The sequence below is a fragment of the Eublepharis macularius genome, chromosome 9 (assembly GCF_028583425.1).
Source record: "Eublepharis macularius isolate TG4126 chromosome 9, MPM_Emac_v1.0, whole genome shotgun sequence".
In the NCBI taxonomy this organism is placed as follows: domain Eukaryota; kingdom Metazoa; phylum Chordata; class Lepidosauria; order Squamata; family Eublepharidae; genus Eublepharis; species Eublepharis macularius.
This window is the reverse complement of record NC_072798.1, coordinates 36,302,286-36,328,803: the sequence shown is the minus strand read 5'-3', so window position 1 is coordinate 36,328,803 and position 26,518 is coordinate 36,302,286. Positions and strand designations below refer to the sequence as shown.

Below are 26,518 nucleotides of genomic sequence, written 5' to 3'. Positions count from 1 at the left end.
GGAGTCTTCAGCCAGAGCCGAACAAGCAAGGGGCCAGCAGACAGCTGATGGGAATGGAGAAAAGCGGGTCACTGTTCAGCTCTGGTGCTCCCCTGTTCCTGCTATAGCCTCAAGCTTGGGAGCTGCTGCCGCCTTAATGCAGACCCTGCATTTCACCTTAGGTGATCTGCATGGAAAAGAGAGGCAGTTTCTTGGTCACCCAAAGCACTTTTGCTGTGCATCCTTGTCCTGTCAACTGAAGCTGACTCTGTGACCTCAAATCAGGCCCAGAAGGGCATATTTTGGGTATTCTAGGCTCAGACTGCAGGATCCATTTACTTGCTACTTCCAAGTGTCTGTCTGTCACCTGCCCTCTGCTATCTGGAAAATCAGGTCTCCCAAGCTCCTGTGTCTCTGCCCTGGAGGCTTCCCTGTACCCTTAGGGGGGTGGGGGTGGAGTGGGATTTAGCTAGACCTCTTTGGAAATCTGTGTTTTTGTTTGAGTCTTGAAGTCCCACTCGAGTCCCCACCTCTTGCATTCCACGAGTATTTTTTTTTTGCCTGTTTGCTCATTCTGTTGTTCCCCTCTGGAGGAAGCTACACACACTAGAAAAGGATCTGTACAGCAGGCATTGAGATAAGATCTTGTTGGTCTCCTTGCTGTGGGACCAGAAGGAGGGAGTCATGCCACGGCGGCGTCTCATCCATGCCATTTGGGGAGTGGTTGTTGTTCTTGTCAGCGTGGAGCTCCTTTCCATGAGACATTATGACATTCCAGTGGCAGTCGATGACCGAAGATCTGGAGAAGAGACATCTGGTCTTTCAGAACAGCCAGAAACTACGTTGGTGGACGTAAAGGACCACGTCAGCAGGGAGCCAAGGCCTGAAAAACGTGAGGTTCACATACCACATGCTACAGCTGGGAAAGGCCTGTTGCTTGAGGAACTTTTCATTGCTATAAAGACAACAAAGAAGTTCCATCAGTCCAGAATGGGATTACTGCTGCTTACCTGGATATCTCGGGTCAAGGAACAGGTTGGTATGAGGATGATGGGGTGACTGGAATGGAGGCGCTCATGTTAGAGCCCAAGGAAGTTTGAAGAAATGCAGTTTTTGTGTAGAGAGGTAAAGACTGAAATACGTTTTTTCCCTAAAGGCAATTCTGTATGGAGGGGTGGGTTCACCTGTCACCAAGCTGCATAGTGTCTGTATTCAGCCTATCCTGATTCCATTCTTTTCCATGTGGCAGATGGCTTGGCATGGGTACCACAGTCCCTAGATAGTAAGGTGCAATGTGGCTTAGTGGTAAAGCATCATATGGAAGGTCCCAGATTCAGTTCCAGCCATCTCTATTTAAAAGAACCAAGTTGGTGTGGCTAATTCAGACCTCTGCCTGAGACCCTGGAGAACAGCTGCTAGTCAGTGTATTGACCTTGATAGGCAGATGATCTAACTCTAAATAAGGTAGCTTCATGTGTTCAGTGTTGGCATCAGAAACTTCAGCTAGGGGTGTGGGAAGCTTTCGTGCAGGCAGTTTGGGAAGCTTTCATGCAGGCACCGTTTGGGGAGAGGAAAAGAAGCAAGGGAAGTACCCAAACCGATATCTTTTTTCCTGTAATGTAGCATCTTTGGTTGTCCTACGATTTTCTTTTGCCCCAGAAGGTCGGACCAGAACCAATGGACTGAAATTAAATCAAAAGAGTTTTCAGCTAAACATTAGGAAGAACCTCCTGACAGAACGGTCCCTCAATGGAACAGGCTTCCTTGAGAGGTGTTGGGCTCTCTTTCTTGGGAGGTTTTTAAGCAGAGTCTAGATCTGACAGCAATGCTGATTTTGTGAACCTCGGCAGATCATGAGAGGGAGGGCAGGAAGGGTGATATCAGTGCTTAAAAAATCTAATCTAATGTAGGATTAGATTTTTGTGGCATGTAATGTTGGATTATGAGTGGGAAGACCATGAAACAGGCCAGTGTGTCACTCTCAGTCTAACTTACCTCCCAGTGTTGTTATAGCAGATAAAACGGAAAAAAAGAAACCCGTGTATGGTGCCCCAAGGACTTTGGAGGAAGCGGGGGATTAAAGTATAATTGATAAAATCATAGAACAGTAAAGTTTGAGCCCGGGGCACCTTAAAGACCAAGAAGATAAAATCCTAGTGCTTCCACTGCTGATCACAAACAGTGGTGATCCATGTTGTCAACAATTTATTGTAGTCTGGAGCTAGTTTGGTGTAGTGGTTAAGAGCGGCAGGACTCTAATTTGGAGAACTGGGTTTGATTCCACACTCCTCCTCTGGAAGCCAACTGGGTGATCTTGGGTCAGTCACAGCTTCTCCAAGCTCTCTCAGTCCCACATACCTCACAGGTGTTTGAGTTGTCCATAATTTTCCCCATATATTTTGTTCTATTTTTATCCCAGTGTCTTTCCCCCAAATTGTTGTAAGGATAATAATAATACACTTTGACTGCTCTGAGTGGGTAATCCTGAAGGGTGGTATATAAATTGAATGTTTTGGTGGTGGTGGTTATTAAAACCAAGAGCCTTCAGCAGATGACAGAGATTGTGGGCAATAAACAATTGTGAGGGGTTGGGATTACGCCCACTGGCCTGGCTTCCAACCTCCATGCAGTCATCTGCACCCAGAAATTATGTGTACACAGGCACCTGTGCCCGGCACATCCAGATTCCCCTTTGGTCTACATGGCAGACACTGACGGGGAATTTTTGCAGACATAACCTATGCTTGCCTGCCTGTAAACTCTCTCCAAAAGATTGAATTTGCGGTGTGGGATCAGTGGGCATGATTTAACTCCCTTCCAGGCGCGCATTGTGCTGATGACATACCACATACTGTCTTTCAGTGAACCTGCAAGTAAGTAAAGGGAGTAATCCACATAGATCTGTTGGTGTAGAAATAGATCAATATTGGGGAGGGAGGGAAGGAGGGAAACAGAGTAGAGCATGGTGGCATCTTTCCCTCAGTGCTAAGCTGCAGGCCTCCGATAGGCCTATTGAAAGTGCCTGGAGAAAATGTGCCCTGTTTTAATCGCGCAAACTGTTTGATCATTAGCTTTCCTGTGCTTCTTGGTAATGTACTGAAAATATACAGGGGCACCCTTTGGTTGCAGTGTATGATTGGTTGTGTGGATGCTTTAAGCCAAGGATTCCCCAAGTGGGAATAGACAGGAGTGGGAATAGACAGGAGACTTTATAATTCAGGCAAGGAATGGGAGAGCTGTTGCAAATTAGAGTGTTAGGAAGCTAGCTATAATACACGTCATAATTAGCTTGGTAGAACAGGGGTGCAAAGTGCAGAAAATTAGCATCTGTAGAATTGGGACATAGGATTTTTTTCGCACTACAGATGCTAATTTTCATGTCATCTGCCAAGTCCAAACCAATGGCAGTGCTGAAAGAGGCACCTTTTGGGGGTGACTTTGAACCAGCCCTTTTGTGAAATTAATGGCTCCTCCACTTTTATGTAGATAACATTTTAAGAGTTTTAGAAAGCTGAGCCAAATTTCTGTGGGTTTTCATTTTCACACCAACATATCATCTGTTTCTACAAGCTAGGACCTTTATTCAAACCAGGGGGTGAGCAGGGCAAAAACTGGGTTCCTTTTTTCCCCTGAGGTTGTTTCACACGAGGGTGAGGGGTGCTCAACAAGCTGTGAGCTAAGTTCATATGGGCCAACACCAGGGGAGCTCTGGAGCTGGCAGGAGGGCAGCTGTCTGGTCCATCAGGCAGTCCAGGTCTGGGGAAGCACCTGAGTCTTAATTGGAGGCAGATGGGTTGTCCCTGACTTAACCCTGACAGGAGAAATAAGGGACAGCCATGGATTCAGTTCAGCCATGCTTGAGCTAGCCTCCCTCTCCCTCGGAGGTCCCTGAAACTAGCGAAACCTTGAGAGATGTTTCCTTTTAACCTTAGTGAGCCTGAGAGCACATGAGTACTTTTACCTCAGACAGAAAATTTTCAGCGTTCAGGGCTTTTCTCAACGTGGAAGGTGTGAGGCTTAATGTTAAGGAAATCTGTGAGACCCATGCAGAGAGTTTGCAAGGACACCGACACTAACTGAATGCTCTTTCTGAGGGAGACAATTTTGATTAACATATGATTTAGAAATTCTCTTTTCTAGTCACTGAATTAATGTTCTTGACTTTTTGTATACTTCGCAAGTATGGGTTTTCTTTTTCTTCTTCATTCCATTTGTTACCTTCTTTTTTGTCTCCTGTTTCACCCCTCAGTTCTTTTATTCTTTTGGAAATAAGGGGACATATAATATCATCTAGGCTGGATTTGCGCTACAGTCTGGGCCTTGGGGGAGGCCCACAGGCCTGGCGACTGTCTGAATGACTTTGCCCTCCATTCACTACAGAATGCGAGTACAGTGTTTAACCAGCCTGCAGGCAGCTGGTGGGGAGATTGTTTAAGGCTTGTGTCTCTCCCTTTCAGTCCCTTTGGAGTCTTGAAAGCCCATTTTCCGCTTGAAAGGAGCTATTCTTTGCTGGACGTGATCCCCACTTTGCCCTTGGGATGGGAGAACATGCCACATAATGTTGTCAAGAGGAACTGGGGGGAAGAGGGGGATGGCTGGGAATAGGTCTTTTGCACACAAACAGATGTTCTTTTCTGAACTCAAGTTTCCTTTCACTGCAAAGCTTCTGTTTCCTTTGCCTTTTGATATCTTACCAATGTCTAAGCAGAACTCTTGAGGGCAAGCTTTCTGATCAGTGGGCATGACTCTGAGTTATTTGGGGGCAGAGGATCAGACCAAATTCTTCAGTCCCCAGGCTGGTGCCAGGCACATTAATGTGAACTGGAAAAGAACAGCATTAAATTAGCAAAATGGATCCTTTCAAGCTATATTGATTTATCAAGGGTCTGTTTTGTGAATCAGCCATATCTACACCCACCTTTTAAGCCAGTTTCAAATCTATTTAATTGTCAGGGTTCCCAAAGAAGAAACCCTGAGAGAGTTTGGCTCTGTGGAGACACTAGTTATTGGTCAAGAAGGCTCATCACCCTGAATGTTGCAAACTCCTCTTGTAATTCCTGCTTTACTGCCTATATCATACTGTGCTTTTAGTGCAATGTTCTCTTAATTTTGTGGGCTGTATGATTATACTTTTCTTAATGCATTGTTTTTAGTCGGATTCGTAATCCATCTTGAGTCTTGTCAAGAAAGGCAGACTGTAAAGGAAGTAAACAAATAAATAACACAGTTCCATCAGTTTCAGTCTAGATCAGTTTAAATTGGAAAACTAGATCAATTACTAGTATAAAATAGAGGGCCTGCTTTTAGAAATTATGGGCTAATCTCTTACTGTACAAAAGATTTAATGTCATTGCAAACAAACTGGACCAGATGCTTATTACCAATAATTATTTACACTTACATACAAATATCCAAGAAATGTTACAAACCTGATTTCACAGCATCTTTTAAAGAGACTTTTAAAAATATGCAGCATAGCCTCTGAAGCTGCAATTTGAAGGGGAAGAGACTAGTGGGTTTAATTTTCCTTGTATCATTTCCCCCTGAATATTGCCCTTCCCCAAGCTGCAGTTACCCCTCCAGGGAAAAAGATAGAGGAGATAAGCATTAGAATTCCATTTTGTACAGATGAAAACATTTTTTGAGTGCTCAAGCCACTTCACAGACATTTTCTCAGTAATAAACTCAGATAATGCACACACTTCAAGCTGAGAGTATTATGTGGACAGGAGGACAAAATGTAGAACCTGGAATAACCTCCCATCTTCTTTTTCACAGACATATGTCTTCACGGATAAAGATGATGATGAACTGCAAGGAAAACTGGGTAATCGAGCCTCTAGCATTGCACCACATCTGCTACCTGACTTTTGTAGGCTGTGTCAGGAATGCTCAGCCAATAGTCTTATGTGCCTGACAAAGCTGGTTTGAGACCGAGCCTGCCTTTCTGCACAAGCAATACTGGCCACTGAACTCATCACTTCATTCCATTAAAAAAAGCAAGCAGCCAGTCCTCACGGTTATGACATGTGACAGTTGTATTATGTAAACAATGTCTGATGAAACCTCTACTAATGAGACAGGGAAGGGGGGACACTAATTTTTTTAAACTTCATTTATTTCCCACCTTTCTCCCTAATGGGTACCCCAAGTAGCTTACACTATCCTCCTCCATTTATCCTCACAAGAACCCTGGGAGGTAGGTTAGGCTGAGACCGTGTGACTGGCCCTAGGGCACCCAGAAAGGTTCCATGGCAGAGTGGGGATTCAAATCTGGGTCTCCCAGATTCTAGTTTGACACTATCTGCTGCACCACTACACTGGCTGCCTCACTCTTTCTCCTTCTTACTAACAAGGGCAGAATAAATCATACCTGTAAATCTACCCATTTTGCTTAATTTTAAGATTAGTGGTTTAGGGTAGTTTCAGGCAGCCATGTTAATCTGCACTAGTTAGCAGGATTTGAGTACAGTGGCACTTTAGAGACCAAAGAGATTTTCAGGGCATAAGATTTCAAGAATCAAAGCTCCCTTCTTCAGATAAAAGGAGGAGTGGAGAATCCCTGAGTCTTTATATCCCATCAGGAGGGAGAAGGGGTGAAGCAAAGAAGGGAGCCAGGATGTAAAGGTACAACGCAGCTTGATTAGAGCAGAAATTAGCATCTGTAGTGAGATATCTTGAAAATCTTATTGGTTTCCAAGGTGCCACTGAACTCAAATCCTGCTGGTTTAGGATAGATGATTCAACCTGGCCTTGTGAGGACTGTCCAGTTGTCCCTCCACCCCCACAATAGTGTGCACTTGTTACTCATTTGTTGTGGGAGTTTTTGTTTCCAGGTGGAGCTTCTGTTGAGGCCATATCTCATTTTTACATTGCTCTGAACCTCAGTCTCTTGATGATGAGAAAATGAGATTTTTTTCCATAGCCGTGCTAACATGATTACTGTACACAAGATGACTGTGTGTCATCAGCAGCCCTTGAGTAGCCGCCAGAAGGTGAAGGATGACCAGCAGTACAACTTCCTACCCACGCATACCATTATATGAATTATTCTTTTAAAAAGTTCTCTGCTGGGTGAGCACTCCCCTGTCTCTATTTGTTATCAATAATTTTATTAAATTTTCAACATTCCTTTTTGAAAAAAAATCAATGCAGGTTTGTACCTTGTAAACACTGGAATGTAAGTCTGAACTCTCAGTTCTCTCCAGATCCCAGCTTGCCATGTTTATGATTCTAGCTTGAGCACTCTCATCTAGTATCTGTTTGTTTGTACCCCACTTTTTTCACTCGTAGGGACCCAAAGTGCCTTATAGCATAATTCATTCTTCCTCCGTTTTCTCTTCATCACAACAACCGTGAGGTATGTTAGACTGAGAGACAGTGATTAGCCCACGGTCATATAGCAAGCTCCGTGACAGAGGTCGAATCCACATTCACCCATTACCCGCATGTTTATCGGATATCTTCCGTTTGCCTCCAATCCGTGATTTTTTTCTCTTCGTTCACATCCCTGCTTCCAATTCGCCTTTCTCGCGCGTCCCTCCGGTCACACGGCCGCTCGAAAACTGCTTTTTTGGGCGGGACCTTTTTTCCCCGCCCATTTTTTTAAAAAATTTTTGAGCTCACTTTTCCGTTATTTCGATCTTGTGTTATAAAGAAACATCATTGAAGATAATGATGCCTCTCTTTCCCCCACTGACAGCACTGATGGCTCTTCCGTTTCTTTTTTGGACATTTTGAAGCATGCGGGAAGCTTTCGTGGGCATTTCCTATGCAGGACAGTTCAGTGCTCGAATTTTACTGAAGAGGCTGGTTTGAAAGGTGGTTTGAAAGGTGCAGTTTGAAAGGCTGGTTTGAAAGGTGCGGGTTGCATGTCTGTGTGAGTGGAGCGTGCCGAGATGCCACCCAGCCGTCCGCTCCCCCTTCCCCCCTCTCCAAGACTGGAGCGGCAGCACCTGCGGGGTCAAGCCGGCTTGGTGGCCAGAGGGCCGTTTACCCCAAGGGGGGAAGGCTGCGCCCCCTCCCCTCCCGCGGACCGCCGCGCTGATGGGCGACCTCGCAGGGGCAGGCGCCCCGCGAGCTGGGCCTCTGCGTGGCGAGCGCCTGAGCCGGAGTGCCCACAGTGGAGAGGGCGCCTCGCAGCGCAGCGCATCCTCGCTCCCCGGCAGCGCAGCACTGGCTCACTGCAGAGAGAGGCTTGGAGGGACGCGGCTGTCTCCTCGGCCGGCATCCCCGGCCCGCCGCCGCCGCTTCTCTCGGCAGCAGTTTTTAAAATCCCTGTTCGTCTTCAGCCCCCCTCCGCGGATGTGCCAGCCCACGGGCCAAGCCACCTTTGCTGTCCCGGCAGCCCCCGCAAGCCCCGCCGTTCGGCTCAGCCGGGGATGCCTCGGCCAGTCCCTTCTCCGCTCTGAGCTGGGAGCCTCCAGCTGCGCCTGGGCTTCGACTCGGTCTGCTGGGCACCTTCTTGACCCCGGCGGGAGAGGAGGCGAGCGATGAGCCCGCCGGCTTCCCAGCGCCTCCAGCCCCGCCGCTGGGGCGGCCCTCGGCAGCAACTGTTTTCTTTATTTTGAATGATTGATTCACTGTAATTTCGATATTACAGTAATATAAAATAAAAAAATAAAAAACAGTTAAAAAGGAAGTTTTGCGAGTCCGTTCTGATGATGGATTCACCCCAAAATGATTTTTCAAACTACCAGATTTGATTCAGAAACAGCATAATCAATAAATCCAATGCTATGAAGTCAGAAACAGTCTTTTGCAGACTACGGAGCACTTGCAAGTTGAATCAGCCAATAGGAACTCTCGGAATGGCCGGAGAGACAGGAAGGGGGGGGGGTTTAAAAAAACCGCGTAAATTGCGCATTGGACTGTTCACGGCCACCGTGAAACTCCCGTTGAAAAACTGTGACCACATATTCGGGAGAAATGCGAATGAAATGCGTCTGTTTAATGAGGTAATGTGACCGGCACTCAAGATTGCGGGGAGAATGCGGGGAAAACGCGGAAAAAAAGAAGTAATGTGGATTTGGCCAGAGTAAGGATTCGAACTGGAGCCACCCAGACCCTAATCTGACACTTTACTATACTGTGTTGGCTCTCTGTGAACTGCTGAACATGGCTGCTTTCTCAGCTTTCAGCCATCTCCATCAAGATCTTTTGAATCAGCAGACTTGCCCTGTAGAGGTAGCCAGTATTTCCATCTGCTGTTTCCAGTGACTGTATATGCTCCCTCACTGAGTTATAGATCATAGTTATTTTAAAACTACAAATAGCAATATGGTTCCAGACTTTCCCCATCCCTCTAACTGCATAATCCAGATATTGGATATATGATGTCTGTACAGTTGAACCATGTTCCATCTAATTCAATGTACTCTATTCTGATTGGTAGCTGTTCTCAAAGATTTTAGGCAAAGAAAAGTCCTTCCCCAAATCTACCAGAGATTCTCTAAATGAGGATGCTGCGGATTAAGCCTGGGATTTTCTGCATGCAAAGCATGTGTTCTGCCTTTGAGCCATGGTTCCTTTCTGTGCAGGAATGGGTTGTACTGCATTGCATTTTGCTTTGGATTTGCATTGGGCAAACATTGAGGAGACCCCTAAACTTCTCTCTTTCTTATTTGGTTGAGAGAAGAAACTGACTTTATGTTGAAAATGCCCCTGATCAATGTGGATTGGCCGAGTTGCTTATCCAGAGCTGTCTTCTTTCTCCATTAGGGAATCATGTGGTGTTTACCAACTGCTCTGTAGAGCACAGCCACCCAGCACTCTCTTGCAAAATGGCTGCTGAGTTTGATGCATTTTTGGCTAGTGGCCTGAGGTGAGCAAACTTGTTGGAGATGGAAGATGTGACAAGGGGGTGAATTTTTCCCCCAAAGCTTAAATGGAACTTGAAAATATTTATTGATGTGGGAACATGGTGTGAGGCGATATGCTCCACAGTCAACTTCTCAATGGACAAATTGCCCCTGAATCAGATATTTTAAAGAGACAAACTGTTGTTTGAATGTGAGGGGAAGGAGCCACATTCCCTTTCACTCAAAAAATGCAAACAACATTCACACTTGCAGTTTTTGGGCATCATAAGAACAGATCAAACCAAAAGTCCATTTAACCAGGTGTCTTGTTTCCCATGATGATGTGCCCCAGAAGGCCCACAGCAGGGCAACAGGGGGCAAAGTCTTCACCCTTCTGCTGCCTCCCCAAACCACTGGCATGTCGAGATATACTGCTTCTGAGCAGAGAGGTTCCATTTTGTCACTGCGGCTAAAGGCCATTGATGGACCTATCCTCCATGAATTTGTCTAATTCCCCTTCCAAGCCATCTTACTTAGTACGTAGCCAGGGCTTTTTTTCAGGGGGAACGCAGGGGAACGGAGTTCCGGAACCTCTTGAAAATGGCCGCATGGCTGGTGGCCCCGCCCCCTGATCTCCAGACAGAGGGGAGTTGAGATTGCCCTTCGTGCTGCTTGGCGGCGCGGAGGGCGATCTCAACTCCCCTCTGTCTGGAGATCAAGGGGCGGGGCCACCAGCCATGTGACTGTTTTCTCCGAGGGCAACCCACTGAGTTCCACCACCTCTTTTCCCAGAAAAAAAGCCCTGTACGTAGCTATCAGTCACCCCAACTCCTGGTGTGAAGAAGCCCTGCTTTTTTGTCTGTTCTGAATCTCTCTATCCATTTGCTTGAATAAGGCCAAGTTCTAGTATTTTGGGAGAGGATGAAAAAGCTCTCTTCATCCATTTTATCCACATTGTGTATAGTTTTATAAACCTCTGCTACTCCTACCCCGTCAGCATTTTTCTAACCTGAAAACCCCCAAACTTCTTAGCCTTTCCTTGTAAAGAATGTGCTTCAATCCCTTAATAATTTCAATTGCCTTTTTCTGCACATTTTCCAGAGTAAAATCCCCCAATCAACATGGACTATAGAGCTATTGCATGCTGACTGTATGAATGCTGAGGACAGCTGCCTAAAGGAATGGCCCAATATAAGCAGAAATACAGTTTCAGCAGACGTGGATTCAAGCCTGGTCTACATGTGTAGCAGAACTTCAGGTGGCAGAAACCTGAATTTTCAAGAGTGGACTGTACAGATAGAAGGGATCTGTTACCTTTTTAATGCTTACCCACATAAAAAAGGCAAAGCAAGTTTTTTAAAAAAACTTTTAGAAAACATTAAAAGCCCAACAATTCTCAAATAAATGACAAAATTTATGTTACGCTGTGCTAGTTTTTTATAGCAGGGATTTTTTCCCCTCCACAGAGTGCATTCAAAAATATGATCCTCACATGCGATGTGAAGTGGTAGAGCTCATTCTACCACCTCAGGATTTTCTCACCTCATTTGAGCAGGTCTCTGAAGAGGTGGCTTGTGTAAATTTTCTGAATAAATAAATTCTATAAATAGTTCATGGCATGTATAGACCAGACCTTCACACTGGGGCCAGCAACTTTCTATAATTAAAGAGCCCAACTATGTCAAAATTCAGAGTAAGAGCAAGATCTATTTGCTTAACTACTGGTTAACATTAGTCATACCTGTCATGTTGATTCATAATTCTTAGTTTCTTTAAATCTAATACTAGTTGTTGCCAGTCCTTTATTAGGAAGTTTTGTACATGTATGTGCGCACACACACACACACACACACACACACACATTCTCACAAGATGAAATAAAGATACACGGGTGAGCACCCTGCAAAATTGTTTTATTGCACTGGCATAAATATGTGCATAGATCACACTTGAATTATTGGAAATTGTTTCTGTAAAGCATCTCTAAGAAGCCCTTTAGTCACATAAAATCTTTGCCTGCCATTCCCTCCACATTTTGGTGGTTCTGGCATCTCACTTACCTCGCCAATAGACTTCAAAATGATTTCATTTTCTTTTTTTAAAGAGCTATATTTGGTTCTGTACTGAGCCATATTTGGCTCTGGAGTAGGGTTGTCATCTGAGCAGAATGAAAAATGTCCTGTCCCTTTAACCGAGGTTTAATAAATAGAAATGGGCAGCTGAAGTTTTCATGGCATGGAGATAAATACCATCACCTGGCATTTGCTGCAGATCAAACTGATATTCAAGGGACAGCTGGAGGGTCCAGTTTAAAAGTTGGCAGTCGCAGTCCCACTCTGGAGCCATAGGTTGCAGACACTTACCTTATTGGTGGCCTGGGGATCAAAGACTGCTCAAATGCAGCCAATAGCATATCTCAGGAAACTGAGCTACAATGACATCCTCCTCATGAATCAACCTGTTGTGTATCTTTTTCTTCTCCTCCTCCAGCTGGTTTTGCCACGTTGATGATGACAACTACCTAAATCCACATGCTCTGCTGGAACTCTTGTCCTCTTACTCTTCAGACCAAGATGTTTATATTGGGAAGCCCAGCTTGAATAGGCCAATTCATGCCTCTGAAACCTTGCCTAACAACCAGACAGTAAGTCCTTACACCTGTACCTAGGACCAAGCTATGGGCTGGCTGGCTGAGAACTCTGAAGGCGGTTATTTAAAATATCTGATTTATCACAGATTTGATATTGTTAGACTTGGACTAAATAGGGAGTTTGGATGATTAGCAGATTACAAAAAGTAATTGTTCCTCCTTCCTGGTGGGCTATTCAGATTCATCTTACTTTGCCATTTCATCAAGAGTTGGGAGTGGATCATTTATCTTTCTGACTGGATCTTATTTTTCACTTATGCTTTGCAATGTAATATAACACCCTTTAACCTGGAAAAATGGGCCTTCTGGCCTCTCTTAATAATAGCTCTCCCCATCCTACTGTTTGCAGTCCTGGCTATAAATCTCCCTGCCAAATGAATGTAATGCTTTGTGCATCTGATGAAGTGGTTTCTGGCTCATGAAAGCTTACTCTATTAAAAATATATATGTCTAAGATGTCAAAAGACTTTTATGAATTTGGTTTATCACAGTTCTGATTTCTATGAAGAAAGAAAAAAATTGCCAGGCTAAAATTGGGGGGCAAAAGTCAGATTCCTAAGAGAATAGGCACAAAAGTAGTGGACCTTATCTCCCCAATCCCAATTAAACTGGTGCTAAAATGCAGAAAAATAGAGGCTTGGGAATACTGATATTTTACATTTTCCTCTAATGATATGAACAGATTTTTTAAAAATCTTGTAATTTATTACGCCCCGACACATCTGTGATGTTTAAATTAGCCTCAGAATTAAAACTGAACGATTGGTTTCTTAACAGTCCCATTCTAACAGGTAGCAGAAATTGGGTTGAGGCAGCTTGTGCCTCAGAATGCCTAACAGGGTGGTTGTTTAGAAAAGAAACATCTACCAAGTATAGCCGTCGTGCTTTAGCGACAGGAGAAGCTGTACCTAATGGAGTTCTCCTATCTGTGCCATTTTTAAAATCAGAGCCCTAGATCTGGCAATCAAGAGTTGGGCGTAAGCATGCCATTGCTTGAGGTTAGAAATAAGATTTATTTGTGAAGAAAGATGTGTTGGGAAGTAAATAATATAATACAGATTTCCCGCCCTCTTTGGGCTGTCAGTTAAATACTTACAGCACTCTGCATAGTGACATGTGCTGTTTATGACCAATGCACCTTGTATTCACCCCTTGCCTTTCTTCCCTTCCCTTCAGAAGTCAGTGTATTTTTGGTTTGCCACTGGAGGTGCTGGATTCTGCATCAGCCGGAAACTGGCCACTAAGATGGCCCCTTGGGCAAGGTGAGTACTGAAGTTGGAGGATATCAGATCATTCATGAGTTGGTCTGAGGGATGTTTTCATACATTCATAAAGTGCTGTGATTGCTGCCAAAATCACTTCCATGCAGTTGGGAGTCCATGCAATTGTGCAAATGTGTTAAGCTTTAATCTGTTTTCTGTATGTCGAGTACCACATCTGCAATGTATCAGCCTGGGTGTCAGTTCAGACACTGGGTTGGAACAGCAGTGTTTCTGCTAATGTAAGGGGGAAATATTCACTGATTAAAAAAAGGTAGTACCCCTATGCAAGCACCAAGTCATTACTGACCCATGGGGGGATGTCACATCACAACATTTTCTTGGCAGACTTTTTGTTACGGGGTGGTTTGCCATTGCCTTCCCCAGTCATCTACACTTTACCCCCAGGAAACTGGGTACTCATTTTACCAACCTTAGAAGTCTGGAAGGCTGAGTCAACCTTGAGCCAGCTATTTGAACCCAGCTTCCGCCAGGATCGCACTCAGGTTGTGAGCAGAGCTTGGACTGCAGTACTGCAGCTTACCACTCTGTGCCACGGGGCTCCATTCACTGATTACTCCCTTCCAATATAGCCTCCCCCATATGTCCCTCATGCTATTCCAGAGAGTCTCCTGTCCCCCTCCCCCCAGGAGCAGCATTTTGGCTTCAGGGGGACGTGGAAGCTGAGAAGGCTTTTCTTGTAGTAGAAATTGCTGGATCTACCCTGTTGGTTGTTGACTCTGACCATGTGGAAGTAGTTATCAGTGGCAGCCATAAACCCATTCTAGGGCTCATAGGTGTATGTTGGAGAGAGTGTATGTTAAAGCATATGTATCTTAGGAAAGGCATCTATATCTTGTGCATGCTTTAGAGGAGCAGAGGTAAGTGTGGGGTGGACACATCTATGGATGTGTATTTGTGTGAAAGTGCAAAGGGGTGAAGTTGACACAAGAGCAGCTTCCCCAAAGTGCATGAGACCTCTCCCCACTCTAAGATGTGCCAATGAGGCCTTGCTGAGCTCCTTCCTTAATAAAATCTAACACAGCCTTCATTAGGGAAGTTTGTGCTAGCAAACTCTAAGGAGCTCCTTCGAGACATCTGCCAGGCCAGTTCATTGCTAATCTTCAGTCACAAAGGTAATTAAAAAAATTATTTTGTGTCCTTGAAGTGATTTTAGTTTTTGTGGTGCTGTATTCTGATTTTTATTGATACTGTGGTTTTATTATTTGAGTTATTTAATTTTATTGAGCTGTAAATTACCTTGAGTGTCTTTGTTTCTTTTAAAAAGAAAGGCAATTAATAATTTTTTTAAATGAATGCACGGAGAGACTTTCTTGCCACAGTTGACACAGTACTACGAGTAATACATGGTGCATTAAATTACATGGTGACTGTTAGTGGGGTCCTGTCATATGTCAGAGACCCAACATACTAGTCAGACACAAAATGGCTTTGGGGCAGCCTATAACAGGGGTGGCCAAACATGCTTAATGAAAGAGCCACTTAGAATAAGCATCAGATGTTTGAGAGCCGCAAGACATGATGCATTGAAGTGACTTCAGATGAAGAGGTGGTTTTGGGGGGGGGTGTCCTGAAAGTGACATCACAGGAAGGGGTGGGGGTTTGGTGCAGTATGCTGGAAGTGACATCACAAAAATGATGTCACATCCTTGCTAGGCTTCACCCCCAAAGTCCCCAGGTATTTTCTGAGTCAGACCTGGCAACCCCAACATTTTTATTGAAAATATGAAAGTCATGGAAAGAAAGAAGGAAGGAAAGAAAAAAGGAAAAGGGAGGGAAAGACATGGAAAGAAAGAAAGGAAGGGAGGGAAATAAACTAAAATAAAATGTATGGCCACAGCAATACTCAGAGACTTCTGGGAGCCACACAATATGTCTAGAAGAGCCACATGTGGCTCCTGAGCTGCAGTTTTATAAATCCTTCAATATTTATATTCATTTAAAATTGTATATACTGCCAGCAATTAAAAACTAGGCAGGGAGATGGGATCACTGAGGGAATGTCAGATGGGACAAAAAATCTTCCTGTTGCCAGCGGGTGAAGCTTCGCAACAGAAGAGGACAGGCGAGTGTCTTTGGGGAAAGAGTTCAAGAGTTTCGTTGCCACAACCAAAAAGGCTGTCTCCTGGGTGGCCACTGGCCACGCCACCTACCTAATCTCAAAAGGACCCTATGGCACTATGATGCCTAGCTCAGGGAAGGAAATGTTTACAGCAGGAACACCTGTTCCGCCTTAAGGTCGGCCTCTGAATCAATACTCTGTAAAGAGTGGGTTAAGTGTGTTAAGTCGCTCAACAGGTCACTTTGTGTTCTTGGTTCACTTCATCTGCAATAAGAAAATTAATAAGATTATTCTTCAAATGAAAAGTTCAAAAAAGAGAGAGGAAATTTCTGGCTTTCTTTATTAAAAAAGAAAAGAACAAGTTATCTAGATACATTAAAGTCTGAAGAAATTTTCAGCTTGTTTAATTTTTTTAAAAAAAATCTAAAGTGGTAGCCACTATTAAAATAATACTTTGCAATTTGATTTTAAAGATTTTCTCCTACATGAAAACGGACAGCTTTTCAAATAAAAAGTGTTGCAGATAGGAAAAAAACCCTTCACCTTGAGAGGTGCTTATGGGCCCTAATCATGTACAACTTTTTTTGGGGGGGGCGAGGGGATATTCCAGTACCTATGTAATCCGGGGGTGGGGGGGAGAAGAGAGAGGTGATTTTAGTAGGAAACATGAGTCAGGTGATACAGCCTACTTTGAATAAATTGCAATAGGCCCCTTCTTTGGCTGCTATGGATATCTATGAATCTAAAGCTTTTTAAAACTTACAATTGTAGGAAGGTATTGCTATCAATCGACATGAGACTACACTTTTTATCCCTTCTCTGTATGATTCATATTCACATATTGATGACTTGTGTTACACAGGGAATTTTATCCCAAATAATGAATGTTAAGATACTCCTTCGAGTTTATGCATAACATGCCCCTGATAGTAATACAAAGGAGAGTTGGTACTCCCACTCAGTTTCAATCCTGGAGATTAAATTCTCCAAAATGACTGGGTTAAGAATAATATATTGCTAGATTTCTTCTTTGATAATAGACTAAACTCCATAGTGAGGGTGGATCAAAGACTTATCTAGGATGCAGGGAAAGCACTGACGACAGGGCACTTTATTTCACTTTCATCTTATTTAAATTTTAAAAAATCAGGAAGCAGAAGTTATTTTGAGAGAAATAAGAGACCTAGAAAAATTGCGTAAACAGACAATTTAAGAAAGTGATAAGAAACTCACTCCCTTGAGACTACAATGTATCATTAAAAATCTTCACAGTATGGGAAGGGCTTTGAATTTCTTGAAATGAAAGAATTTGAGAAAGTGAATAGGTGACCAAATACTATTAAAATGAGAGAGAGAGAGAGAAGAGAGAGAGAGAGAGAGAGAGAGAGAGAAAGAAAGAAAGAAAGAAAGAAAGAAAGAAAGAAAGAAAGAAAGAAAGAAATCACATTAAAGGCAAAGAGAGGCAAAAGGCAAATTAACACCATTGAAAATTTTGCATCAACATTTTCCAATCCATTAAAAATGGTTTGTTCAGACTGGTACTCATTTGTATTCATCAGACAAAATATCTGAATCTTTAAGTAAACATGATATTCCAAAAGTACCAGAGCTAGTTGAAAGTATGCATTGCGTGGGAAGAAAACAGACAAGACATTATCAAACATCATAAAATCTCCCAACTAGACGGATATCCCAAAGAGTATTATACAACTAAAGAACATTATAAACAATTTGGAATATTTTGCTAGATATGTTACATTGACAATCAGTATGATTAAGGGGAAAGTGCAGTTGTTCTGCAGGAAAGCAAAACAAAAACGGTTTCAAAGATTTAGCAAACTCTGGGTCTTATCATTCATTTCTCTATTAAATCCAGGTTTAAGATCTAGACAACAGTTTTGGTTACAATATTAAATAAAATCATAGATAATTACATTAAATCAGATGAAACAGGATTTGTAGCTGATAGAGAACTTAAGAAAGCTGAATATATACACAGGAAGGACGTTACAGAGGGTGGAATGGAGGAAAGGTGATTATCACTTAGAGTAGCTGTTTGTATTGCAAGTCCTTGGGCGGCTTATGAACACACATGAAGCTGCCTTTATACTGAACTGGACCACTGGCCCATCAGGGTCCATGTTATCTTCTCAGACTGATAGTAGCTCTCCAGAGTCTTCGCCAGAAGCCTTTCACATCACCTACCACCTGATCCTTTTTAACTGGAGATGCTGGGGACTGAAGCTGGGACTCTACTGGAATCAGTTCCAGTGCCCGGGAGAGCTAGGCACTTACATTTGTCTCACTGCATGAGCTTTTGTCTATTGCAGTGAGGCAGCAAGTGTCATCAAGAAACTAAACACCTTCAGTCATCCTGGCTTAAATGGAGCTTGAACTTCCTTGTTCATTATTATCTGATAATGCAACAGGACCCTCTTTTTAATAATTTTAACAGTATGTTCTTAACATGTTCTATCATACCATAACTCTTTACTGATGTTGCTCAAATATTTCATGCTTCAAACTGCCTTTTCCGTAATTAGTTTATTTACCCTACTTTATTGCACTCTTATCTGTAACAAATGGGTGCATGATTATCTAGAAGCCCTAACATCTCCCACCATTTGTTAAACTTCCCAAGTGGTTCAAGTCTCCACCAGAGAATCTCACCTGATTTACTGTACTAGGTTTGCCAACCTCCAAGTGGGGCCAGGAGTTCTTCTGGAATTACAACTGATCTCCAGATTACAGAGATCAGTTCCCCTAGAGAAAATGGCACCTTTGGACAGTCTGTAAGATGCTACTGTGCTTCAGGGGCATTACATTTAAAGATCAGGGGTTTGATCCAACCAGTGTTCCCACAGGTGATAAAGCGAGGAGGGGGAGTCACCTTTGACCACCACAGAGGCTTTGCTGCATGATCATAGAACCTGGTGGTATGGGGAATTATTTCAATGCATTTCCTACCCTTATTATTTAGATATTTGTACTTCTGCCCGTCTCTCCAATGGGAACCCAGAACAGCTTACAACATCATTCTCCTCGCCTCCATTTTATTCTTATCACAAATAACAACCCTGTGATGTAGGTTAGGCTGACAGTAGGGTTGCCAGCTCAGGGTGGGAAATTCCTGGAGATTTTGGAGGTGGAGCCTGGGGAGGGTGGGGTTTGGGGAGAGGAAGGACCTCAGTGGGGATTAATGTTATAGAATCCATCCTCCAAAGCATCCATTTTCTCCAGGGGAATTGAGCTCTGTAATCTGGAGACCAGTGGTAATTGCAGGAGATCTCCAGGCCCCACCTGCAGGTTGGCAGCTCTAGCTGAAAGAGTTACTACTAGCACAAGGTCACCCAACAAGCTTCCATGGCAGAGTTGGGGTTCAAAATGCTCTTCCAGATCCCAGTACGACACTCTAACCACTATACAACACTAGCTCTGAATCTAGTTGGTCAATGCCAATTCATTCCGTTTTGGCTGAAAACAAAATTAATACAGCATTCATGAATCTTTGTGTAGTCTTAAATTCTTCAAAGCAATGGGGGAGAGTCAGTTATAAGTGCTCCCTCCCTTTCTTTTTTTAGCTCTGTTGCCTGCCTGCTGTAGCAAGTCAGACTCCAGGTGCATTGCCCAAGAGGCGGAGATTGCATGTATGCAGGATTTGAATCTTATTCTGCTGCATGGAGAAATCAGGTCCATATTTTCTGGGTTGTGCAACAGCAACCTTACCAGGAACTGAGCATATGCAGAATGAAACAAACAAGCTGGAAATGTACATGGAAATCTCTGTTTCATTTTGTTAAAATGGCTTCCAGAACGGTGAACCAAATATGGGAAACCATGTTATAATGCCACTCACCCACCAAAAAAATTGTGTGTTTCATTTTGGTTCTTACCATGCAGTGGGGGCAGCAGCAGACAGGCAGGGAGGCACGGCCAGCAGCAGCTTGTTTTCCTTAATGGCATTGCCTGCCAATCAGATTCCAAGGGGCAAAAGCCCTTATGTTATGTTATGAACACCATCCAATTAACTCCATTGGCAGGAAGAGGGAATGTGCACAATGCCGAAGAGTGCATTTTTGTTTGTGCTACTTGTGCAATAGTATCTCCCTGCCAATCAGATCTTTGCATGGGGAAAATGTGCTTTTTTTATGGCTCTAATGCATGTGCTGCCGGGGAGGGAGCTTGGGAGGTGGTCAGGGGCCATCACAAAGACTTATGTTACATTGCAGATGATATGAAAGAGAATTTATCCAGTTATCTTATGTGTACTTAATGAGCCAGTGTGTGTGTGTAGAAACTTTAAGGGGACTGTTCGCTGTTCTGTGTTGGGGAGTTTCTTTCTTTCTTTTATGTTCTGAGATTGCCCAATGTCCAGTGCATACTGTAATGGCCAGCTTCTGGGTAGAACTTTGTATGTAAGCTGTACAGATTGGACTGATTTTGATTCTGGTCTTTTGGAGGGACTAGTGTCAGACAGTCAGTCTGTCCCTTTATTGGCATAAAACAAAATTTAACAAACCTGTATTTGAATATACAAAATACAATCAACTTATATAGTCCCTAATTCTCATAGCAATCAGAAGAAATCTTGTTACTGAGAGGGTAATATGGGGACGTTGAGCCAATAAAAGAAAAAAAAACTAGCCTCACTTCTGGGAGGCTATACCTATTATGCAAAATAGGGTTAATTAAAGCTTCCCATAGTTGGATGTAAAATTTGCATTGGAGCAGAATATGAGCAATTGACTCTAGTTCCCTATTATTACATGGGCAGGTTCTTTCATGGTAGTGCAATCTGACAAATCTTCCATAAAGAACTGCAGATGGGAAAACATTAAATCTTGCTAACATAAAGGCACGATGTGGAGAGACTAGTGGTTTTGGTGTGGCAGGTTTATTCACAGTTGGGACTCTTCCCAACAAGCTCCATGTCAAAAGAACAGATATGGTGTATTTCCAGTTTAACTCTGGGTTAAATTCATCGCTTCAAATGGAGAATGAGCACACCTCCCACCTATCAGTGCAATGCTAGAAAAGAGGGAACATGGAACAACTGACTGACTCCTAATGAGTCAATTTCCAAAATGAGAGAAGAGATGCTCTTTCTGTCATCCCTGGCTGCTGTTGGACTAAGTATTTTGTTGTGATGAAGGCCTCTCATCCTGCTCAGGCACAGCCCACCCCCAACCCTATGGTAAGTAGCAAGCGTGTAGTACCTCTGCAAAAGCTTTGCTTTGTGCTGGGGAGAGGAAGCAGCAGACCTGGCATTTAGAGCAGGTTGACCATCCAGTTGCCTTCTGATGCTGTCCTTCTCTCAGGTGCCACTTCCAGCCAACTGGAACTTAAGAAGTCCTCCTAAAATAAGGGATTGGGGAGCATCAAGAGGAACCTTCATCTTGCCCAGAAATACTTCTATAATTTCTGGGCTCATCTGATTAAAACTATTAACTATTAAAACTATTAACAGTGCACAGTTGCACACCCAAGTCTTTCCAGATCAGTATTCCATGTGGATAACTAGTCTGGTTAGAATAGACTGGGCTGTCTTCATTTTCTTTATTCGGGCTTCAACTTAAGTTTAACTTCTTTTCCTTCTTCATTCAAGTCTGAGTTGATGGTTTTAGTTGGAAAAGGGAGACTGGGTGACCTGTCTGGTCCCCATCTTTATAGAGAAAAGATGACCATCCCTCACTTTCCCATAACCAAAAACAAAGAACCCCATCATATGAGTGAGCGAAACCATGATCCTGCGCAGCCAGCACTCACCTTCTCCAAGCCTACTTTGGGGTCCATAAACACCAGACTATTGTTGTGTGTGCTCAAACATGGTGGGTCAATGGTTTAAAGGGAGGACTGTGTTCTGTGATTTTGGTGCTGTTAACTGCCCCAAAGAGCCATGAAGACCTCATGGCAAAGAACGGGGTTGGAACTCCTGATAATGAAAAAAAATGGATTTGAGCTGAACTGGCAATGCTCCACCTGGGAAAAAAAACCCAATAAAAGTAAATAAATTCTTCAGAAACCCAGGATTTGAAACCAAAATGAAATTTTTCTCAGTGCACACCCCTACCGGAGCCCAGGTAAAAGAGACTGTAGCCAAAGGCAGAATCATGGATTTGAGGTAGTAATGGGCTGAGGAGATTCATTTGGGTAGTGCTACATGGGATGCCTCTTTTAATTGATTTCAGGACAGTTTACAAAACCTGTTCTCAGATGAATGTGGCCCTTGATCTCTTGGTTCAGGTACAGGCAGTAACAAGCTAGATATTTAGAGATTGTTCCAAACTCCACCTATCTACCAAAGATGAACCTAGAGGATGTGCCAATGTTTATACTTGGCTTATCTTTCAGGAACAGGCTCCTGCTTCTTGTGATTTCCATATCCAGTGATATCTCACTAAGCTGCCAAGGACTTTGTTTTTTCAGGTGTCAATGGCTTTGGGGCATTGAAATGGAATGACCCATGTATCTGCTAACATGGTTGTTTGGTATTCTGAAAGCACGCTCGCTTACTCAGGTTATTTCATCCCTTCTGCTCGGGTCAATATTCTAAGGGTATCTCAGCAAGTAGAATAACAACAAAGGCATAGTTTTGCTTAGTTTTTGACACACCAGCATAGATGCTAAAGAACCAGTATGTGGCCGGAGGTCCCCCCCAACACATCTGATCAACTAGAATCCAATTAACAGATGAAGCTACCTTGTGCTGAGGCCATTCATCCATTTTGCCCAGTAAAGCCTCCTCTGACTAGCATTGGCAATTCAGGGTCACAGGCAAAGGTTTTCCCATCTTTAACTGGGGATGTCAGGAATTGGACCTGGGATTTTCTGTAAGCAAAGCATGTGCTCTGCTACTCACCCATATATATGGGCCTTTTGTTTTTAGCGGCAGTAACTTCCTGATCACTTCAGAGCACATCCGACTTCCAGATGACTGCACTGTGGGCTACATCATTGAATGCAAGTTAGGGGGGCGCTTGGTTGCAAGTAACCTCTTCCATTCTCACCTGGAGAACCTGCAGCTAATGCGGAGAGACCAACTGACCAAGCAGGTAGCAGAATGTTAGAGTGATGTGGAACTTTTCTAAACATTTGAGTTTTGCCAGAAGAAATCTACAGTCGTTCAGTACTTTGTGGTTCAGACCTCAGTGACCTTCCCTTGAGGTTGTGCTTCTCTTACAGTGATGCAACACCTTCCTAGTTCAGTTGGGATGTGTTGTGTCCTGTATACTGGAGGTAATGCATTCTTCTTCCAGATGAATTTGGGAGTTATCAGTCAGGTTATTTGCGCCCAGGTTGATGCTATTGGAAGTGGCTTTTTTCCTACTTTCTCTCCAGCATCATACTGCATTCGTGTACCTCCTATGATTTCTTTGGCTTTTCTCTGATCTTTCTCAAATCTACTTTACTGCAAAGTTTTGGAAAATATTGCAGCAAAGCCTGAAGAGATGTCATGTGGGTTTGGATTTTCCTCTTCTCACCCATGCGGAATCCATTTCCCTCATGTTAGCCAGCCATTTCCTTTCCCTATAGCAGAAAGTTTTTTTGTTTCTTAAATCTGCAACTTAATAGTGTTACAGCGATGTGTCGTTATACTCAGATCAAGTTATCTGAATTTTCAGCTTTCGTTTAAAAAAAAAATAAACTTCTAGCCCCTTTCCTTATGGAGAAAGGTGGAAAAAAGCATTATCATGCAATTAAACAGGCAAGCGACTTCTTTTTTAAAAAGATGAAAGCTGGGAATTCAGATAACCTGATGCATATTATAGTATAACAGTATACTGATATAATGCTATTAAATCACAGATTTTAAAAAGCTAGCAGGGAAACCTGCTGTGTAGAAACCCTGTCACTGCTGTGCTGTATTATCAGCCACAGCAGCAATAGGGAAATGATGGAAGCCAGTCTTCGAGTACCCCATGCCCAAATTGTGCAATTTTTGCAATATTTCCTCCCCCCTTCATTACGGGTGACCAAGTATCTTCCTATTCCCTCTGCAGGCCTATCAAAATGTGGCTGAGGCTGTGTGTGTGTGACAGAGAGAGAAGTAGGGTCAGGAGAAGGAGAGTGGAGCAGGCAGTCATTCACATCCTCTCCTCAGTAATTGTGACACTGATTGAATCAATCATGCATTATTTAGATGAGACTTCCCTGACAAATGCTTCCCTCGACACTTCTGTCTGCAAGAACAGGCAAGGGGATGAAAAGGCAATTAACTAGCCAATAAAACTCCTGCCAGTCAAAAGCATAAGGAGAGGCCTTCCTCTCCTTTCTCTTCCTCATCCTCCTCTCTGGAACAAAATAGTAAAGAGTCCAGTAGCACCTTTAAGACTAACCAACTTTACTGTAGCATAAGCTTTCAAGAACCACAGTTCTCTTCATCAGATGCATCTGTGATGAAGAGAACTGTGGTTCTCGAAAGCTTATGCTACTGTAAAGTTGGTTAGTCTTAAAGGTGCTACTGGACTTTTTACTATTTTGCTACTACAGACTAACACGGCTAACTCCTCTGGATCTCTGGAACAGAAAGGCAACTGCCAACAAATTGCCCACCTGTCTCCCAAAAGCAGAGATACACAATAATCAAAACCACATAGTACAGGTCTTTTCAGACTATGCCATTTCAGAATCTACCTAAAAACTAGAATGTAGATGGTAGAATGTATGTTTGGGAATGTTCCCTCACTAAAATCTCTCCTTGCACACTGAAGGGGAAAAAAACATAACCTACCAGAGAGGGAGAATGTTGGGTAAGAATGATTGTCCTCAACATTCTAGTTTTTAGGTGGGGAGATGTTTTCCTTCCTTCCTTTCTTCCTTTTTGGAGCAGTTCAAGAATGCAAATGTTCAGCCCAATTGGGCTGAAGTGGTACATGCACCATGTGATTTTGCTAAGTATAGTTTTAGGGTCTGAAGAGAACAGCAGGATTTGAGTCTAGTGGCACCTGAGACCAACAAGAATTTCAGTGTGTAAGTGGAGTCAGGAGTCCCCTTCTAACTATGTAGCTCAGCTTTTGAGTCTCATTCTTTTGCAGGGCAGTTGTTTAGAGGAAGAAGAAACATGGAAACCCAGGGGACACGGAATATGGCTAAACTTTTTATAACATGTATCACCTTATCCTGTGTCTCAATTTGAGAGAGAAAACAGAAGCATGCAGGAGTATTCCTCAGACTAAACCATGCTGGAAGTTTTAGGTAGACACAAGATAGATATTGCTCAGAAGCAGCAATATCTTTGACTGTGATGCATAAAGGAGCATGTGACTCTCAGAGTATATTTGTTCCCTTTTGTTTTTGCAGGTCACGCTTAGCTACGGCATTTTTGAGAAGAAGCTCAATGCTATCAAGCTAGCAGGTCCTTTCTCCCAGCACGACGACCCTTCCAGGTGTGTCCTTTGACAGCAGATCATTCAGGACTGAAGGGCAGGGTGAAGAGGAGAGATGAATGGATGCCCTGGCAGAATTTTATGTGAGGATGATGCAAATGAGGTGTCAAAGCCTGCAGTTAGGAAACCTGTGTGGCCAGAGCTGTGTTGGCTTCATTTCTGCTACTTGTGAGCTTGCTATCTTTTATCATCCTTTTAATCTAAGCCTGTGTTGCAAAGTCTGGAACTGCAGCCAAATGATTCAAGGTTGTTCAGACCCAAGGGGCTGGGCAGAATGTTCTTTGGCTGTTAAATGTATGCAGGATTTGAGGTCTGGAGCATCCATCTTGACATTCCACTGCAGTGCAGTGTGAGAGAGCATCTGGTGTTGGATGGGGCATTGGGGAACATGTGCTCCTCCCACACAGTCCTTTCTCCCCGTCTGCACTAAGAACTCACTCTTCTCTTGCTTTTGCTGTTTCCCTTCCAGGTTTCGATCGCTCCACTGCATCCTTTATCCAGACACTTCCTGGTGCCCACGTCCAGTCACCCAGTGACATCTGGTCAGAAACTATCACTATGGCTTAATCGATGGCTGAAGAAACTTGGGGCTCACCCAACTCTCTGTCCAATGGAGAACATGGAGGCTATATGCTGACCTTTGTTTATTGAAGACTAGAAAAGGTCTACAGCAAAAGAGGAGGATCCCTGTTCAGTGGCAAGAGTATGGATGGATTTGGTGCAATACACAAATGCTGCCTGTGAGCTCACTTCCCATATTCAGGCTGGGAGACTAGAGGAAATCTGGTTGGTTTTCAATGAGAGCTCTACAGTATTATGCAAAAGGAGGCAGTAGAATGAAGGATTAAATGAAGGAGTCATGTTGGTGAATGTTCCCCCAGGTAGAAAACTGAGTGAAGAACACAACAGGGAGAGGGTGGTATTAGACCTAGCTTCTTAAATGTCTATTTTTCTATATGAAGGGGTTTATAGCATAGGAGAACATACAAAAATTTCAACTCCTCACCTGCAATGTGAAGGAGTACAGGGTTCTGCCACCTCAATCTGCTACCTTGTTCTGTGTAATTTGTAAGAGTTGTTACTATACAATTTGGCTTAATGGGACAGTGCCTTATAGTAGATGGAAGGAGAATAGATTTCTGTTGTTGTAATACAGATAATAGAACCAGATGTGTTACCGGGGTGTTGTTCTTTGGTGGCAGAGGTTCTTTGGTGGCAGAGGTCCTTCTTTTAGAAAATTGGTACTGCACAAATATAATTTCCTTACTCCACCATGGATAAGGCTTTCAATTGTTTCTCCTCTTTCTTGGTATATGCCTGTGTTAGCTAAATTAGATTCTTTCGCATATTTGATTTTGTTT

The 26,518-nt window shown here is 43.3% G+C and overlaps 1 protein-coding gene across 1 annotated transcript; it reads left to right on the top strand.

Annotated features, from left to right (window-relative positions):
* Positions 1-630: 630 nt before the first annotated feature.
* Positions 631-25,772, top strand: MFNG (MFNG O-fucosylpeptide 3-beta-N-acetylglucosaminyltransferase). The gene is made up of 8 exons (XM_054988930.1): positions 631-1,014; positions 5,758-5,806; positions 9,700-9,802; positions 12,270-12,423; positions 13,606-13,691; positions 22,658-22,823; positions 25,072-25,157; positions 25,627-25,772. The coding sequence occupies exons 1-8, from the start codon at positions 664-666 to the stop codon at positions 25,691-25,693; spliced, it is 1,062 nt and encodes a 353-aa protein (XP_054844905.1). The 5' UTR covers positions 631-663; the 3' UTR covers positions 25,694-25,772.
* Positions 25,773-26,518: the final 746 nt, after the last annotated feature.